The sequence below is a fragment of the Anomaloglossus baeobatrachus genome, chromosome 1, assembly GCF_048569485.1.
Source record: "Anomaloglossus baeobatrachus isolate aAnoBae1 chromosome 1, aAnoBae1.hap1, whole genome shotgun sequence".
Taxonomy (NCBI): Eukaryota; Metazoa; Chordata; class Amphibia; order Anura; family Aromobatidae; genus Anomaloglossus; species Anomaloglossus baeobatrachus.
The window spans coordinates 336890178-336910866 of NC_134353.1; the positions used below are offsets into that span (position 1 = coordinate 336890178).

Genomic DNA, 20689 nt, shown 5'->3' on the forward strand with positions numbered 1-20689 from the left:
TGGTATTGAGCAGCTTGGATGTTATGCCCTCCGCAAGTAGAGCTAAGCCCCAGTGGAGAATGATTGTGGTTGTAGTATGGTGAAAGTTGGTGATGTAGAGGTGTAGGAAGAATTCAGACAACACAGGGGCTGTGGGTTAACATGTCAATTGTTTTTGCCATTTGGGTTTTGCACTGCAAAGCTGACTTTTTGACCTTTTTGACCAAAGTTCTGCAACAAAAAGGCTGCAGTTTGAACAGCATAGTGCGGTCTAGAAAACCAAATTCCCATAGACTTTGCTTGAAAAGCAGAACACATCCATTTTGGCATTAAACGCTGCAGTTGAAAAAGCAGCAAAAAAGCAGGTAAAAAGCAAATTGCGGTCGCACCCTTTAGGGGGTGCAAAAAACTTCCAAAATTGCAAAAATAAGTTTTACAGTGCAGCCCCACTGTTTTGGCACAGCCATTAGCTTCCTAGACTATTATAAAAAACTAGAAGGTGGCCCGATTCTACGCATCGGGTATTCTAGAATTTACGTATTGTGTAGTTAATGTATGATTTTTGTTATATATATATATATATATATATATATATATATATATATATATAGATGTTGCTGTGTGTAGTTACCAAGTGTTTGTGTAGGGCGCTGTTCATGTTCTGGGTGTTGTTGTCTGGGTGTGGCGGGGGGTGAGAGCGGTGTTGTTTGTGTGTTGCGTTGTTTGTAGAGCGCTGTGTGTCTGTAGCGTTGTGTGTGTGTGTTGCGCGATTTGTCTGGGTGTGGGTTGTGTGTGTGTTTTGGGGGAGGTATGTTTTGTGCAATGTGTGTGTTGTGTGGTATGTGCGTATATTTGTGTGTGCCGCGGTGTTTGTGTGTTGGGTGTTGTGTGTGTGCGGCATTGTGTGTGTGGGTGTCTGTGTAGGGCAGTGTTTGTGGTTCCCAGTGTGTGTGTGGTGTGTTGTGCAGTGCGTGTGTGGCGGTGTGTGTGTGTTTTGGGGGGAGGTGTGAACCCTATCCCCCATGCTGCGCACCCCCCATCGTGCTCCATCCCCCATGCTGCGCACCCCCCATCGTGCTCCATCCCCCATGCTGCGCACCCCCATCGTGCTCCATCCCCCATGCTGCGCACCCCCCATCATGCTCCATCCCCCATGCTGTGCACCCCCCATCGTGCTCCATCCCCCATGCTGCGCACTCCCATCGTACTCCATCCCCCATACTGCGCACCCCCCATTGTGCTCCATCCCCCATGCTGCGCACCCCCCATTGTGCTCCATCCCCCATGCTGCGCACTCCCCATTGTGCTCCATCCCCCATGCTGCGCACCCCCTATCGTGCTCCATCCCCCATGCTGTGCACCCCCATTGTGCTCCATCCCCCATGCTGTGCACTCCCCATTGTGCTCCATCCCCCATGCTGTGCACTCCCCATCGTGCTCCATTCCCCATGCTGCGCATTCCCGATCGTGCTCCATTCCCCCATGCTGCGCACTCCCCATCGTGCTCCATCCCCCATGCTGCGCACTCCCCATCGTGCTCCATCCCCAATGCTGTGCACTCCCCATCGTGCTCCATCCCCCATGCTGCGCACTCCCCATCGTGCTCCATTCCCCATCGTGCTCCATCCCCCATGCTGCGCACTCCCAATCGTGCTCCACCCCCCATGCTGCGCACTCCCCATCGTGCTCCATCCCCCATGCTGCGCACTCCCCATCGTGCTCCATCCCCCATGCTGTGCACCCCCCATCGTGCTCCACAGTCACACATCAGACAGTATACACGCACACATTTGATCGCATACACTCACACACACACCCCACTTCTCCCTGTGCCCACCGGTGGGCGGTCCCAGCAGCTGTGCTGCACGCCGTGCTCCTCTGCCGACACTCACAGATCCGATCGCATACACTCACACACACACACTCACACATCAGAACACACTCACACACATCCTATCGCATACACGCACACACACTGATGATATCGCACATACGCGCTCACACAATCACAACATCTGGAGATACCACATGCTTCCGGCCATGTGATCCCCCGGCAGGTCCTGGAAGGTCACTGCACGCACAGTATCGCCGCCGAGAAGCAAGCGATATCACGGGATGTTGTGAGTGTGTGGATGCGATCTGATGTGTGTGTGAGGTGTGTGTGAGAGTGAGTGTGATCTGATGTGTGTGTGTGTCTGTTCTTATGTGTGTGCGTGTGTGTGTGTTCCACCGCTGCAGGACCTTGATGTGCTCACCTGGGAGCCGGTGTACGCTGGTAACCATGCTACAATATTCCTCGATGTGTTCCATGGTTACCAGCGTACCCCGCCCCTCGCTCGCTTGGGAGCCCACACCAGCGTACGCCGGCGTACGCTGATGTGAGCTCCCGGGGGTACAGCACTCACCTGGGAGTCGGTTCGGGGAATGCGTGCGGGGGGCGGGGCCAGAGCGAGCGTGCAATGCGTGAGGGGGGCAGGGCGTGGCCGAGTTGCCAATGCGTGCAGGGGGCCGGGGCGAGAGGCCAATCCGTGCGAGGGGGCGGAGGCGAGGCGAGCGGCCAATCCATGCGGGGGGGCGGAGCCATGGCGAGCCCAGCGGCCAATCCGCTGTTTGTTACCGTAAGGACACAGGACACAATTTTGGAGCAAAACAGACAGACAGACAGACAGAATAAGGCAATTATATATATAGATGCAGGTGTAGGGCTGGTGCACATATGTTCCTGTCAGTACAGACAAGACACAACTTGGAGACCCATCTTGAAGTCTTGACATTTAAAAACCATTCAGCAGACAGCAGGAAAGTGGCATCCATTGCCCCCCCCTCCTTCCCATTTCCCCATAGTGGGTTTGCACAGCAGGGAATTATGGTCCATGGAACTCACAGGATCGGGGCTGGCATTTTCATTTTAAAAATCAAGAGATACATGAGTGACAGGCGTAGGGCTCTTGCTCTCAGAACCCTTGCACTGCAGACAAAAGACAATTTGGAGACCCTACTTGGAGTCTCCACATTTAAAAAAATAAAGGTTAGACAACAGGAAAAGTGGCAACAATTGGCACAGACTACAACTAGCCTAACAAAGCAACCTAGATGCTTGGAACCGGCCTTGTAACAAGGCCTGAATCAACATTTCTACCTTCACCCGAGACAGCAAGATGACAGACAGGCGTAGGCCTCTTGCTCTCAGAATCCTGGCACTACAGGTAAAAGACAATTTGGAGACCCTACTTGGAGCCTCCACATTACAAAAAAATAAGGTCAGGCAACAAGAAAAGTGGCAACAATTGGCACAGACTACAAATAGTCCAATAAACAATAAAGCAACCTAGATGCTTGGGACTAGCCCTGTAACAAGGCCTGAACCAACATTTCTACCTTCACCAGAGACAGCAAGATGACAGACAGGTGTAGGCCTCTTGCTCCCAGAACACTGACACTAAAGACAACACACAATTTGGAGACCAATATTGGAGTCTTGATATTTAAAAACCTTTCAGGCAGACAACAGGACAGCAGCATCAACTCATTCCCCCCATTTACCCATAGTGTGTTTGCACATCAAGTAAGTATGTGTGACGCCCTGGACTAGCCAGGTAGTCACAGACAGGCCCTTGCACAAACACCAGTCCCCTAAAAAGGTAACAGCAGCCAACCTAAAAAAACCCTGAGTCACCCCTCTCAGACTTTGATGTTCACACCCGGGGGCGGAGTCAGGCGGTTGCCACGCCCACCGAGGAGTTCGGATAGCCTGAGGCGGGAAAAGCAAGCAGATGAAGTTAGGGAGGAGAGTAGTCTAGAAGAAGAAAACGTCTGTCGGGGATCTGGGTCGTAGCCCGGATACCCTGTGGCCAAGAGGCAGACGGTGGTTGCCGCCTGCAGGAGCCGGGAAGACGGCTGGTGGAATCGTAAGGGACCGGGACAGGGTAGTGGCCTGCCGGTACCGAACCGGGGAACCAACTGGAAACCGGAGCACCAGGAGGGGTACTCAGACCCAGAACGAGGCCCAGAAACAACTGGACCGAGTCAAATTCACTGATTGGGGTCTGGACCTTAGGTTCTTTCCCACCCAAGTCCCGACTGAAGACAACAGACCAACGAGGGGGATAGAAAGCCACCGCTCAGGCAGAGAGATCCCACGGGCCAGCGTCTGCGGGCAAACAGGCTCTCCCGACACACACAAAGCCGGGGAGCGGACTTCCGTCGCTGAAGCGCAGGCAGTCAAAATCTACAAACGAGGTGCAGGAGAAAGGTGGGGACCACCAAACCGGGTGGGGGACCAGACGCAGCCGGCTGCGGGCACCAACCACCATATTTTAGTTTACCAGAGACTCCGGTGTATCTGTCATAGTGAGTACAACAGTGCCCTTGGGCCGCGCACCGCCCTGCATCACGTCAACACGCCCGCACCCCCACATCCTAACCCCAACAACCGGGCCCCGGGACCATGAACCCCCTACCCACGGAGGGGTCAACACCTGGCTGCACAACACCATCACCGGGAGCCTAGTGAACGGCAGTGGTGGTGTCCACACTCACTACGACCCATGGGTGGCGTCACGAACTTAAACCCAAAACCGCGGCTCCGGCCGTGAACCTCCTCACTGAAACCCCCTCACGTAGCGCCAGCCCCCCTGGTCCGGAAGCGCTCGAGCCACCCACCGACAAGCCCAGATCCGAGTGGCTCGGCTGCGGCCGAGCCCCGGGGCGGTACATATGGTCCATGATATGGGCTGGCATTTTCATCTTAAAAAATAAAGAAATGAACAAGTGACAGGCATAGGCCTCTTGCTCTCAGAAACCTACATAGGTACTACAGGCAAGACACAACTTGGAGACCCATATTTAAATCTTGATATTTAAAAACTTATTGGGTTGATAGCAGGACAGTGTCATTAATTGACCACCTCCATTTCCTCACAGTGTGTTTGCACAGCAAGGAGGTATGGACCATGCAACACACAGGATGTGGCCTCGGTGTCTCATATGGGTCAAAAACACCAGGCATGGTCACTTCCTTAACAGCTGATGGGCTCTCACTCCCCCTTACTGTAGCGAGTAAACAAGTATAGGTTATGCGGTCGGAGACCTGTGTGAGAATAGTTTCGGCGGTGTCGCAGGAGGAGGAAGAAGCAGCATAAGAGGTGTATTTGGCGGCTGGTGGTTGGGCAGGCCCGGTAGTATGCATTTTAGCACAGCAATATTCCCACAGTAAAGCATGTTGCTTGCGCATGTACAAGTTCATGCATGTAGTACTCAAATTATTTTAATTTTTACCTCTACTGACTCGTTGCTTACAATGTTTGTGGTCTCAAAAAATGCCCAGGCTAGGCAACTCTTCCTGCGCACTGCAGACCAACGACCGCTGCTGGCCACAACCACATTTGTGGCTGAGGATACAGTGTTTCTCATGGTTGCATCACTACGTGTTTATATGGGAATTGCCAACGTAACTTCCTCGACTTCCTCCTACTCATTATCTGCTGAGCTACATAGCTGCATGCCTCTGGGTTCACAATAAGTGGGATCTATAACTTCATCATCAGGCTCTATGTTGTCCCACTCCTCCTCTTCCTGACCTGACATCACATAACCGGATGCATATATCTCAAATATCTGAGTGTCATCATCATCACCTCAACCCCCCGGGCTTAAAGTCAGTTGACGTGGGTCGGGGTCCTTCTTGGACCCCACTTCATCCAGGCGAGGATCCAACTGACAATGATTTTAGGCATTGGTGTAGATGCCTTCCTCCTCTTGAGTCTGGGAATCTTTGGGGCAGACCTCTTATGCCCATGGGACACAAGGTGTGAACAGCTCTGCAGACTCGCCCATGTGTGGTTCCCCACCCATGTGTGGTTCCCCACAGTCAGTTTGCCAGTTGGAGATATGTGACGCGGGGGGAAATAAGTGTAATTGGGGTGGCACCTCTGAGGAATGAACTGTTTGTAGTTTTAAGGTGCAGGAAGAAGACGAGGGCCACATAATGCAGTACTTGCCATCCGCTAGCACCTGCTGTTTTTCAGCCTCAATTGAATATTGAAACAATGTGCAGCTGCCAAAGAAATCTAGTACAGTAGGCTGTCCAGTAATAGAAGTTGTTCTCATTTCTTTTGTGATAGGATGATCCGGTGTTTGCTCACCAGAGCTTTGACTAACAGAACTTCCCATGTACAATACCCCGTCTATACACCCTTCCACCACATACCTAGTCGTGATTTACCACTCATGGTTGATGTACCCTTCCCTTTTGATACAGATGTTTTACAACCCTATTACCACAGACACCTGACGCAAAAGATAAATTATTTATTTCCTGCCTGAGTTGGTAATATTGTGAAAACACTGAAAAGTTCCAATAACTCCAAACAAGGTTCACTGCGTAATTTTGAGCAGACACTGAAAAGTGCCAAGACTTTTTTAGCTACTTCAGTAGCAAATTGACAGCAGGAGGTACAAACTAACAATACCTACAAATGTATAAATAAATGTATTGACTGCATAGTTTTCAGTAGGCAATGAAAAGTGCCAAAACCTTTTTACCGAGTTCAATAGCAAATTTACAGCAGGCACTACTAAATGACAATACCTAGAACCCCTTCTACTTAAAAGGGAGGCATCATGGTTCCTGAAGTTGGAAAATTGAGGACTGGAAGGCGGAGATGATGGAGGTGGTGGCAGCCATGCGGGCTCAAGAGAGTGGAGCGCCGCTTGACCAGGCTACACCGACCAAGCTACCGGGATCCGTCTTCGACCAGGCCACAGCACCGCCAGAGTCGGAGAGACCAGAAGCGGTCGCATCACCTTCTCCACTGGAGAAGGACAAAGTGTTGCCTGCATCCCCTGCCAGACCAGAAGCGGTCACATCACCGTCTCCGCTGGAGAAGCAGCAAGCACCATCTGACCCAGTGACAGCAGCCCAGGCGATGACATCATCAAGAGCCGTGGAGGAGGCCACCACCAGTGCTCACGACTGTCCTCAGGTACTGTGACCAGTCGCTGTCGGGGCTCCGGCAGCGAGCTACCATGATCCAGGTAGCGGGAAACAGCGGTCGTCAACTGAGAGTGGGCCCATGTCGAGGAGAACATCCGTGGAGGCTGCCAGGCTATGATCACCCGGTTGGCCTGGGAGTGGGAACAGTGGGAGGTGCGGCGGATGCAGGTGGAGGCCAGAGACCTCTAGGAGAAGCAGCGCTTGCGGCTCTCCACCTACCGCGCCCGGGGCCTGATGTACCAGGGTGTTGTTGAACGGTTCAGCATCAAAAGGGGATGGGGGTTCATTGTAGAGCACGGCCTGAAGGTGGAAGTGTTCATCTCCTGCCGGGATGTGGGACCCCATCTCCCTAGAGGACACCATGACCGGGATCTACATGTGGGTGACAAGGTTGCCTACACCCGACACTATGGAGAGCGGGGCTGGTATGCCCTTGATGTGGAGGTCCTTGCTGAAAAACCAGCCCCCGCTCCCACTTTGGCACTCACTGCACCACCAGTCCCTCAGCTGCCTCCAGGAGGAAGTGCAGGTGCATGGGACAAGTGCACACAGACCCTAAGTGTGGATCATGGGAGGCCATGTGAACCTGATGGTCCCTTTCCAACCCCCTGGTAACCATGACCTGATTTGCTACCAGTTTGTTGTTTATTTGGACTGTTCCAGAAAATTTGAAAGTTACCAGTTGAAGTGTTTTTTTATATAAAAATGGACCCAGGCTGCAGGATTGGCAGCAGCCAAGACAAAATTGTGTCTTTGCAAATAGTTGCACCAGTTGTGCCCCACCAGAGTACACCCACCAGTGGACCCTGTTGAAGCACCGCCACCAGGAGAGGCCGGGTGCAGGAAAGGTCCGGGACAGAGATGGTCTGGACCTGGTCACCAACGGAACCAGTAACCTGCCTCCTTAGAGGGTTCTGAGACCATGACCTTTGGGTGGTGGGTGCAGGGAGGGGTACTCCAGTTGAAATGTTTAAAGTGATGAACCTCCCCTGCGTGGGAAGACCTGTTATGTATTAAAGTTACCTGTTAAAAAAAAAAATAATAAAAGTGTAACCAGTTTTATCTTGCAGCCCGATGACATGCTGGAATTAATCAAGGGGGAATGTAGCGCCCCTGAAACCATGAGGGTGCTACAAGTTTCTGCATCTCCACAAGGATGCTGGGCCTACCCCCTTAGGGACTCAGAACCCCAGTGCCAGTACCAACAAAAACCCAGGCAATCACAGTTTTCCCCAACAATCCCCCATATAATGGAACCCAGCTAAGGTGGGACCATGGATGGCCGCCTAGAGTTGGAGCCAATCCAGTCCACTAGTTGACCAGGTGGGAGGGGCAGACTGTGGAGAGTAGGGAGTCAAGTGTGGGACAGGTGAGGAGTGAGGGTGGAAGAGAAGTGATGTCCTGACTCGGGTTAACTGTGACCTGGTACCCAGGAGAAGTAGTTGCCGGTGGAGTAGGGTGGAGTACTCCCGGAACTACGCACCGAAGGGGTACGGGGAAGTTCTGTCGCTTATCCATGTTTGAAGGGACTGGAGATATTTTTGACAAGCCTAGGTCCGGCATACCCTGCAAGACAACTGCTCAGGAGGAACGTTTGTTGGTTAGAAAATCCAAAGCCAGCCCCTCTTCCACTGCAGCAGAGCTCCAAAAGGTCTGGTCACCTCAAGTCCCTGTGTCAACTAGAACAGTTTGTAGGATTCTGTCTCGAAATGGCCTCCGTGGTCGAATCAGTGCCCAGAAGCCAGCACTAAACAAAAGGCTATTAAAAAACCTACTGGAGCCCGTATTGATCCAGAAAACAGTAAGTTTGGTGGTGGAAAGATCATGGCCTGGGGTTAAATTCAGTATGGGGGTGTGCGAAACATTTGCAAGGTGGAAGGCAATATCAATAGCCTAAAATATCAAGAAGTATTAGCTACCTCTTACATTCCCAATCATAAAAGCGGTCAAATTCTGTAGCAGATGGTTCTCCATCTCATACATCCATCTCTACAACAAAGTTTCTCCTGGCAAAGAAGATCAAGATGCTCAAGTACTGGCCAGCCCAGTCACCAGACATGAACATCATTGAGCATGTTTGGGGTAAAATCAAAGAGGAAGCTTGGAAAACAAAACCAAAGAATCTAGATGAACTCTGGGAGGCATGTAAGACTGTATTCTTTGCTATTCAAAAAATAACTAAACCAGGCCGCAACCAAAATTAGAGGGGTGGAAGTAACAAAAAACATAGAAATAAATCCCCATTAAAAAATAACTTTTAATCTAATATTATTAAAAGGTCATAAAAACAAACTAACAAACACAAAACATGACAATGCAGGGTATGTTGTAATAAACGCTAGGAGGGAGAAGGAGAAACTATCCATAAGTTGCCCTAAGCAGGCTCTCCCTACCAAGGGACTTGTTTCAGATAAGTTTCTTATTTTGATGGTGCTTTTTTGCTAACTGTATGGTGTCGGTGTTGACCTGTGCAGGATTTATTAGGATCAATTAGGGTCTCCCATCGGTGAATGGGGGCGCCACAACCCTAGAGTGTCTTACCCTCCATTGCTAGGTAGGGAGAGCCTTATTAGGGTAACTTAGGGATAGTTTATCCTTCTCCCTCCTAACATTTGTTATTACAACATAAACTGCATTGTCATGTTTTGTGTTTGTTATTGTAGTTTTTTGTACCTTTTAATATTAGATTAAAAGATATTTTTAATGGGGATTTATTTCTATTTTTTTTTTTATTTTTTGCTATTCCTAATGACTTAATCAATAAATTGTATGAATCATTCTTGAACCGCATGGATGCAGTCCTTCAAGCTCATGGAAGTCACACAAAATATTAAATATGGCTTGAATAGCACCACAACTTCATTCACCAATGTTATGCAACATATCTTTGTATTAGAAGTTAATTTTTTGTTTGAATTTTACATTACTTTCTGTGGGCGACAAAATTTTGTCTTGCCAAAATCTGACCTTTCTGTGTTCATTAAATTATCAATATTTCAGCTTTGCAGCTACTTTATTTTCATAACCTAAACCAAATTTGGGAGGGTTTCAGCTTTCAACAGAGTAATTTATAAAACCAATGGATGAATTTAAAGTCAGGTTATAAGCTTTTATTTACATAACATGGGTAAGCGACAACTTCTGTCAGGGACTGTAGGACAGGAAAGAGCTGCAAGCCGACCTGTTAACACCTGCACAGCAAGGGGACCATCAAGGACCTTGCTGACTCTAAAGAATCCGAAGACTCAGTAGCAAAGGGAGAACCGGGGACAGGACCAGAGACTCCAAACCCACAGGGTTCCCGCTACCGTCATGTGAACAGAAGTGGACAAACCACAGAACGGGGATCCCCATTTGTTCTATACCATGGGGACCCACTTACCAGAGACAGGTGCAGGGGAAGAAGGTACCAGAGAACCAAACTGGCACTGGGACGAAGGTGACCTGGAAGCGAAACCAGCCGGCCTCGGGCAACCAGTCAACACCTACTAGCAGTGAGTAAACCAGTTGTACTGAACACCTGTGTATACTACCTTCTTCCGACGCCCACTGCACCATACACCCTCTGGGGCCCTACTTGTGAAAGGTCTACCATTCTAGCTGCCAATTCCACCAGCCCCAGTAGAGACATTCTGCAGTGGCGGCTCCCTACACTTAGCCGCAACACCGCAAGTGGCGTCACAACTGAGCATTATTTTATTCTCCCCTATAAATATCCCCATTACAAAAAGGGCCCAGGGCATGGAACCGGGCAACGGGCACCACTGTGACATTCCCAATAGAGACACTGCCCGGGACCGAGTACCTCATATCTCTGGGCGCGACACTTGTTATAGAATATAAGGATGCATACAGTCCTTTTGGCCTATATGAGAAGACCTAAGAGACCAGCAGCACTGCTGAGCCAGAAGAAGAAGGAGCAACAGTAAAACTTGACTGCTCCCTGCTACAGTTATCATGATGACTGATCATGCTGTCGTGAGCACAAAGGTTAAAGCCACCCTGTCCCTGAGGATGAAATTGCAGTGCAATGTGCAAATCCACTATAAATGCTAGAGATGGGGAGACAGAAGGCGCAATAGGGTCTTACCCGGTATTAAACGTTAGAAGTAAAGAGAGGTACATTCACCTGGTCGGGTTGTGTCAGTCACAACTCCTTAGCAAGCATGTGAGTGTCCACGTGGTCCAAGCAGCGGCCCCGTGCAGAATGTGGTAGAAAATATCATATGAGAAAAACGGGTTTTATGCCGAGCTAAAAAACCACTGGTGTCAAGAAGATAAAAGTAATCTCTTTTTTATTTTAGTCAATCCAATGAGTTTCAGAGACAAGGACCGTCTCCTTCTTCAGGGAAAAAAAGAAATCATACATGCAGCTTACAGACTGGTTACTTATAGAAGAATCTATACTGCCACCAGTGTTTTTTTAGCGCGGCATAAAACCCGTTTTTCTCATATGATATTTTCTACCAAATCCACTATACACATTGTACTGTTCATTTCAATTGAACACTGGACATAGTGAGCGCCTGGTTCTATAGGCTCTGCCACTTGCCCAGGTTTGTTAGGAGTTCTTAGTGTCACCGCTGATAATTGGCACCATTCCAAAAAGCAAAATATGAGCAAAGCCACAATGTGAACAGACTTTAATCAGGGACCTACTTAAGTTAGAAGCAGAAAGCTCAAGGATTTTTAAATGGTTCAATTAAAGCTGTAATATACAGTGACGAGCAAAAGGGTAACAATGTTTTCAACTTTTGACTTTTAATCTCCATATCTCATCATCCACTACAGCTTGGAAACTTAGACTACCTTAATTTTATAGACAATATTTTTGGCTATAAAGCCATTTACACACTATATTTTGGCTATATGGCCATTTACATCGCTAACGATATATCGTTGGGGTCACGGTGTTTGTGACGCACATCCGGCGTCGTTAGCGACATTGCAGCGTGTGACAGGCTAGAGCAACCTTAAACGATCGCAAAAGAGGCAAAAATCGTTTGTCTAAGAGAGGTTGTTTATTTATGAAAAATCGTTGTCTGGTCAGTAGCGATGTTGTTCCTCGTTCCTGAGGCATCCCACATCCTTATTTGTGACACCGTGGGAGCGACGAACATCTCCTTATCTCCGTCTACCGACAATGAGGAAGGAAGGAGGTGGGCGGCATGTTCCAGCCGCTCAACTCCGCCCCTCCTCTGCTATTGGACGGCTGCCGTGTGACATCGCTGTGATGCCGCACGAACCGCCCCCTTAGAAAGGAGGCGGTTTGTCGGCCAAAGCGACGTCGCAGGGAAGGTAAGTCCGTGTGACGGGTGTTAGCGATGTTGTGCGCCATGGGCAGCGATTTGCTCGTGATGCACAACCGATGGGGGCGGGTATGCTCGCTAGCAATATCGGTACCGATATCGCAGCGTGTAAAGTACCCTTATCTCATACATAAATATGTCATATAAAAAGTATAATTCTTGCACACCTAGAGAACTACATCAACCTTGGAGCCTTAAGGCCCCGTCACACACAGAGATAAATCTTTGGCAGATCTGTGGTTGCAGTGAAATCATGGACATATTGTTCCATTTGTACACAGCCACAAACCTGGCACTGATTGTCCACAATTTCACTGCAACCACAGATCTGCCGCAGATTTATCTGTGTGTGTGACAGGGCCTTTAACCTGAGGGATAACAGAGATGCACACTAATGCAGTGTAACTGAGTCTAACATGCAAGCAGAAACAAATGTAGTGGCACTCACCATCCTGTAGGAAAATTTTATTGCGGCATTACATTCAATGTGGGAAAGAAACAGGGAAATGTTTGGGCACTTAGGGGATTGGGAGAGAGAGTGCTCCCTCTCTCCTCCGATTGATGCCCCCGCGATGTAATCATGATGGCCCAATCGTCGCTATAGGGACCTGAGATCATCATGACGACCTTCAGGTCACCTGACTGAGGAAGCCTGCAGCATGGTCCCTCTTGCTTCTCACAGCCAATTATTGCAGTATAATGCAGCTGCGATCAGAGTAATGTAAGGCAATGTGATGTCCCCTATAGGGCCTAAGTAAACAAATATTTAAAAAAAAAAATCATAAAAGAAAGAACAAAAAATAAAAAATATATACCAGTAAATAGTTATATTTGTGTAAAAAAATAATATAAAAAAGTACATATTTGGTATCGCTGCATCCATAACAACCTGATCTATAAAACTGTCAAAAAATGTAACCCCGTCTGTGAACACTGTAAAAAAATAAATAAAAAATCTAGCAAAAATTATGCTTTTCCATCATACAGCTGACAAAAAATGAAAAATAAAATGCAATCAAAAAGTTATATCTAAATAAAAATGGTACCTCTGAAGATGTCATCTTATTCTGCAAAAAACAAGCTGTGACGCCCTGGCCTATCAGGTCGTCACAGGGTATTGTGCAATCTGCCCATCTGTGCAATATCCACCTCCTCCTTTGTTAAGGGTCCCTAACCAATGGTGTTGCCAAAACCAGCTAATCAAAATCCTAGGAACACTCTGCACCATACCCACCAGACACACCAGTGGAAGGCCTGAGTGGAATAGGGTCGCCCACTTGGGGGGTTGGTTATGGGGAGGTTAGGAGTGTCAGGAGTTGGCGAGTGTAGTTTTGGAAGTGAAGGAGAGAGGAGGTCAGGAGCTGGGCTCCTTGGAAGTACTAGGTAGCAGACGTTGGTATGGGCCTGGTAGGAGCTGGACCCCCCGGTCGCAGGAGATCGTGACAAGGGCACGGCATTGTCATGGAGGACAGCCGGCGGCCTTGTACCATCGCTGGGCTGGGACCAGGGCACGACGGGGTACGTGGACCCTAGGTCAGGGAGTAGCTTCAGGCAACCTGACAATTCACCCAATGAGAACGGAGCCTTCAAGATCCTCTCTCCACCCGCTCCAAAATCGGGGTACTAGTGCAACAAGGGGGATAGAACTTTCCACTAAAACGGTCCAGGAAATCCCAAGCGTGAATCCTAAGAGCAAGCTCCCTCAGTTAGTCACACTTGGGAGCGAGACCCAACTAGTTTCAAGCTATAGGGGGCAACTAAGGCTATGTTCACACTTCCGTTGTTTTGCATCAGTCACAATCCGTAGCCTTGAGGAATTACGGTATCCTGCAAAATATTTTGCAGGAATCCTGTTTTTCCCCATAGGCTTCTATTAGTGACGGATTGTGACTGATGATGCTGCGTTGCATCCGCTGCGTCGCGGTCAGTCATTTTTTAACTGACCGCCGGGTGGGAGCAACGCAGCCTGTAATGTTTTTTGAGCAGCGCGATCCGTAGGATTTCGCTGTGCATGCACTCTCTGGCTCCCCGCCCCCGTAACCAGGATAAACATCGGGTAACCAAGCAATGCGCTTTGGTTAGTTACCCGATATTTACAGTGGTTACGGGTGCAGGGAGCCAGCGCTAAGCTGGTATCCAAGATAAATATCGGGTAACCAAGCAAAAAGCGCTTTGCTTTTAGTTACCCGATATTTACCCTGGATACAGTGTGCAAGGCCGACACTTCCCCACTCGGCTCTGCTCCCTCCCGCACTCCGCATGTGTACACACACACACACCCACACTCACACACTTGTCCCCAGCCCTGCAGTCCCCGCGGCACTGACGTCCTCAGCTCCATGGTCCCGCTCGGCTCCACCTCCTCGCGCTCCGCCCCCTCCTGCACTCCGCATGTACACACGCATGTAGACACACACACACACACACACACTCACCTGTCCCCAGCCATGCAGACCGCAGCACTGACGTCCTCAGCTCCGCCCCCAGAACTCCGCCCCTGAACTCCGCTCCCCGAACACAACGGAGTCCGACAAAGAAATTCTTTTCTTTGTCACCGTTGTCATCCGTTGTACAACGCATCAGTCACATGCGTCAAGCAACGCATGTGACTGATGCAAAACAACGGAAGTGTGAACTTAGCCTAAGAAGAGAACAAGGTACCAAGGGAAAGGTCACAGATCAACAGGCAACACCAGCAGAAACGGGACCCAAACGTGCTCCCCCTCAGTGGCAGTGGTGTCCAGAACTTTGGTTTACTAAGTTGTCGGTGTCAGCGCTATTGGACTGAGTAAGTACGCAAGTGACCCTTACCTCCCCAACGGCACATCCCTGTCACTATCACTGAGTCCCGGGGCATTCCCCCTACCCATGGAGGGGTTAAACACCTGGCTGCCCACTCCATCGCCAGCGGGTACTCCCCAGCTTCAGCTGTAGTACTCCACTTTACCACACACCACGGGTGGCGTCACGAACTATAAATACACCATCCCCTGTAAATATCCCTTAATTGGAGTGGCCGCACGACCCCCCGAGTCCAGATGCCCCTCGAGCCACCGCGGATCCGGATCCGAGCAGCCCAGCTGCTGACGTGGGGGCGGCACAAAGCCACCACACATCTCCATCAGTGAAAAAAAAGTTATAACTCTCAGAATACAGCAATGAAGAAACTAACTGTTTTTTTTGCTATAAAATAGTTTTTATGGTGTAAAAGTGACAAAACATTAAAAAACTATATAAATGTGGTATCGCTGTAATAGTACTGACCCAAAGAATAAAGCTGTCACTTTGAACTCCTGTCTGGCTTATGGTCTGGCGGGGTCGATCTTTTTACTAGTCTTTTTAGGTGTGCGGTCATCAACAGTTTTGTTTATGTTTGATAAGAAGGACACCTCTGAACACAGGCCAAACAGAGTCCGGAGTAAAGGTTGCTTTACACGCTGCAATCTCGCTAGCGAGATCGCTAGCGTGCGTACCCGCCCCCATTGTTTGTGCATCACGGGCAAATCGCTGCCCATGGCGCACAAAATCGCTCGGACCCATCACACTACTTACCTGCCTAGCGACGTCGCTGTGACCGGCGAACCACCTCCTTTCTAAGGGGGCGGTTCGTTCGGCGTCACAGCAAAGTCCCTAAGTGGCCACCAAATCGAAGCAGAGGGGCGGAGAAGAGCAGGACGTAACATCCCGCCCACCTCCTTCATTCCTCATTGCCGGCGGCCGCAGGTAAGGTGAGGTTCCTCGTTCCTCCGGTGTCACACATAGCGATGTGTGCTGCCGCAGGAACGATGAACAACATCGTACCTGCAGCAGCAATGATTTTTGGGAATAGGGGAGCATGTCAGCGATTAATGATTTTGAACGATTTTGCGACCATTTTCGATCGCACGTAGGTGTCACATGCGACGACATTGCTAACCCGGCCGGATGTGCGTCACGATTCCGTGACCCCAATGACATCGCTTTAGCGATGTCGCTGCATGTAAAGCGGCCTTACTCTGCTGCCTCATTAGTGAATCACGTATTTCGGAGATGTAGATGGAAACCTCGATGCTCAGATTACAGAATACATGTTAACCAAGTAGCTTTCAACTCAATCCAAAAAAAACACAAGTCCCGGCTTAGGTTCGCCATCTGTTAACGGAACTATATGGGGCATTCATGTTATTGGTAACACAAAAAATGCTACGGCTGCCCACCCCCCAAAAAAATAAATAGAAATCCAGCAAAATCTGTGCTCTCGCATCCAAATGTCCCTTCCATTCTGAGTAGCACAATCTGCCTAAACTGCAGTTAGCATCCACGTTTGGCATTGTTGCAGTGAGGAGATCACACTTAATTTACGGGGTGCAGGTTTCCAGAAGCATGAAATGGGCACTACAATGTACTGGGCATGACAAGGACTTAATTGCAATTTTTAATTCTGCAACATTCACTGCCTTTGACACCATGGGTGTTTTTCAGAGACAAAGCACTACACTCGTAAATTAATTCCCAGAGGGGTGTAATTTCCAAAATGTGGACACTTGAGATTTCTTCTGTTCTGGAACTTAGCGGCTCTGCAAATGGAGTCCGCAAACTGTTCTAGGAAAATCTGTGCTCCAAGAATCAAACGGCGCTCTTTCCCTCCCAAGCCCTGCGGTGCAGCCAAACAGTACTATACAGTCACAATAGGGGTATTGCGACATTCAAGAGAAATTGTTTAAAGGGGCCCTTTTTACCTATTTCCCTAATATAAAATTGGAAATCTGGGGTTAAAACAACATTTTAATGGTAAAAATGTAGTTATTTTTTGCTCACGACTCAATAGTATAACATTTTGTGATACACCTGTAGTGTCAATATGCTCACTGCACCCATGGAATTGAAGAGTGCAGTTTGTAAAATAGAGTAAAAACAGGCTTTGGTTTGAAGTAGGTAAAAGGGAAGATATATATAAAGCTGTATAATAATTTTGCTTTATAAGTAAATAATTAGCATTTTCAAATGTTTTATAGATATGTTATGGTCATAGAGGAAGACAATTAGGTTTTGATCCTTATTATTATTATTATTATTATTATTATTATTATCATCATTACTTTACATTGTCACAGATTGACTAAGGAATATAAATGAATATTAGCCAAGTACTACCACAGAGATCATAAGGATAAGGATAAAAAAAAACAAACTATCATGCTATCAATTATTAATAAACAGTTGCATACATGGAAACTAAAACAAATACACTTTGACAAGGAAAAACTTTAGAATGATGTGTTAATTAAATTACCATCTTCCAATATAATGCATATAAATTAAACAAAATCTACCAAAATGTTAGGATTATATTAAATTTCTATATTATATTTCTAATATTGCATATGTAAAATTATATTTACACAGTTATAATTTAGCATACATTATATATGATTGTGAATTTTAACAGCCAGCACAAACAAAAAAAGCCGAAACCCCCCACAAAATTCATTCAAGCAAAATTAGGCCATTTTGATTATTTCATTTAATTCATTCTAACTTGTTTCAGCAGCGTCCGCACTGTAAATTTTGCATTCATTCTAACAGATTGTCATTCTTTTGTGGCTGGGCTGGGGGGTGTCCCAAGATGGGCAACCTTCTTCTTGACATCTTTTTTTAGTGGAGCATGTGGAAAGGGGTTGTGTTCATGAAATAAATTCTTTGATAGATGTCATTAAAGGAGTTATCTTAAGTTCATAAATGGTAGAATTGCAAATTAATTTAAAAAGAGGTAATTTTGCCATTTTACTCCGTTTTAAAAATTCTCTCCTTTCTCAAGAATGAGGGGTTACTTTACTTTTATAGTGTACAGCTCATTGCCTAGGGTCATACGCTTGTACCTTCCCTTCTTGTTGTATTAGTGCAGTGATGGGACTAGTGATACTCACTTGCCAGCTCACTAGCTAGGGTTATTACAGGAACTTCATGTATCCTGCTCGGCAACAGGTGCAGAACCTGTATAGGGACTGGCTAGGAGTGCAGGGTGCAGCTGCAGGTTAGTGCAGGAGGTGTCTTATCATCCCCTTCCCTAGCACCAGGTCGTGATCAGACTCTATCCTTTACAGCCTTTTTCTGTTCTTCTCAAGCTGGCTGGACCAGTCACTGTGCACTTCTTCTATGCTACAGAGTTAAAGTGGCCTTTACTAATAGCCTGGTAGAGAGTTCAGTTCGGACAAATAGAGTGACCCTATCGGTTTTCTGAACTCTCAATTTTCAGGCAAACCAGGAAGTTGGGGAAGGGAACAGATTAATTTAGAGACAACCCTGATTATCAATTTAAGAAACACTACTACTGTGCCAGAAAATACATTACCTGTTGTATAACAAAATATCAGGAACCCAAATTTGATCAGATGGAAAACGAAGTGTTTGTACTCCAGGGTATTCTGCTTGGTCCCATGTCAAGTAGAAGTCATTCCAGTACTGTGGAATAAATAGTAGAAAAATGGTAATTTTTATGAATGTTTATATATGATGGTACAATTGAACATACATGCAACTACATGTCCATACAATGAAATACATCAATCATTGATGGGCACAGAAAAACCCCAAAACATTTGATTGCCATACTTTTGGCATACAGCCAGAATCGGACTGACTACCAGAGGAACCACCAGTAATACCAGGCCTGGCTGCAGTTACCGGCATTGAACTCCGGAGCTCTCACCTGAGCTCTGGAGTGCAGCCTGGACTGAACTGAGGGTTTGCAGGACTGAAACGCGAGCGCCTACTGATTCCCTGGCGATTGCAGTTCAGTTCATGACAGCTGTTTACAGGCCGGGCTGAACTCCGGAGCTCAGGTGACAGCTTCGGAGTTTAGCCCGGCCTGTCCGCAGCTGTCATGAACTGAACCGCAATCGCCGGGGAATCAGTCTGTGCTCGCGGTTCAGTCCTGCAAACCCTGAGTTCAGTCCAGGCTGCTCTCCGGAGCTCAGGTGAGAGCTCCGGAGTTCAATGCAGGTAACCGCAGCCAGGCCTGGCATTATTGGCGGTTCCTCCAGTAGCCAGTCCGACACTGCATACAGCTGTACTGAAAAGCTCAGTTAGAGTCACAGGATCCTGATGTATACTAGCTAAAATATATGCAAAATGGACACACTAATATTAATGGGTTCTGAAAAGAAAGTTAAAAAGTTTTTGCAAGCTCTAACATGTGATGTCTTATAAATTCCTCCGCTTTTACACTTTTTTGCTTACAAACTTCTGCATCATTGGACCACTAAACCTCTCTTCAGCAAATATAGTAAAAACATCATGTATACTTTTTTTATTTATTTTTTTATTTTTAGGTTTTTTATCATTAAAAGGTTTATTGGACCATAACATGTCTGAAAGAACCATTAACTTCAACATAAACAAACATTAAACAGAGACCAAATCAGCATCTCCCAGCAGGTTAATTACTATTAATGCTTTCAACAAATGTATTTGGCCACACTTTATAGAGCAAATTGGCTATGATATTAAACAGTTTGTGGAAAATGGAGGAACTGAATCCCATCATCAGCTTTAGTGGTTAATTAATTTCTCACACAGAATAATTTACTCCCACTAAATGACAGAATTCTTCAATAGCCTAAACAATTAAACCCTTAATAGAACACATATACATGTCTTGCATAAATGGACTACATTATGCTCTCCATAATGAAGGTTTGCTACTATTTGTGCATTGAAGAAGGTTTTATGGTTGTCACGGCCATCTCTTTCCATCTAGAGACAGGACAGGATCTGGGCTAGAGTCGCTCTTTGCCATCTGAAACTCCTCACATTAAACATAATTCCCTTTCTTTTGGTGCTGAAAGGGTTAATGTCAGTTTTACTTTGCAGCAGCTTCTGACTCCTGGCCTCAGGTGCTTCCGGTTGATGACCACTCCCTTCCCCTGTATATGGTCACATTTCCCAGTAAGGGGGCCGGTTATTCTGATTCATTCTGTAGCTAGGCCTCGAGGTGGGGGGAGCTGCTGGAGCCCTTTGTTGATGGAAGCGGTGTGGCTGCAGTCCTGGTGTCAAACTGCAGCTGTGAAGTTGGACTTTATCCTTTGTTTTTTCCCCTGTGTGTTGTACCTTTCCTTCTTGTTGTATTAGTGCAGCAGTGGGACTAGCGATACTCACCTGCCAGCTCCCTAGCTATGGTTATTAAAGGGACTCTCAGGACTTCAGGTGCAACAGGAGCGGAACCTGTATAGGGACTGGCTAGGAGTGCAGAGTGCAGCTGCAGGTGAGTGCCGTAGGTGTCCCATCATTCCCTTCCCTAGCACTAGGGCATGAGCAGACTCTATCCTTTAAAGCCTTATGCATGGCCCTCCATTTCATCAGGTTCCACCTGCATAAACACGTATTTGATAAAACATGCGAACAAGCACATGTAAAGCACCACAAGTTG

General features: G+C 47.5%; 1 protein-coding gene across 2 annotated transcripts in view; it reads right to left on the bottom strand.

Annotated features, from left to right (window-relative positions):
• Positions 1 to 20689, bottom strand: part of LOC142292355 (neuronal acetylcholine receptor subunit alpha-7-like) — a 336257-nt gene that overhangs the window by 196720 nt on the left and 118848 nt on the right. For both annotated transcript variants that reach the window (XM_075337677.1, XM_075337683.1), the window contains one exon: positions 18614 to 18723. In XM_075337677.1, coding sequence (XP_075193792.1) covers positions 18614 to 18723 — 110 coding nt within the window. The remainder of the gene's footprint in view (positions 1 to 18613; positions 18724 to 20689) is intronic.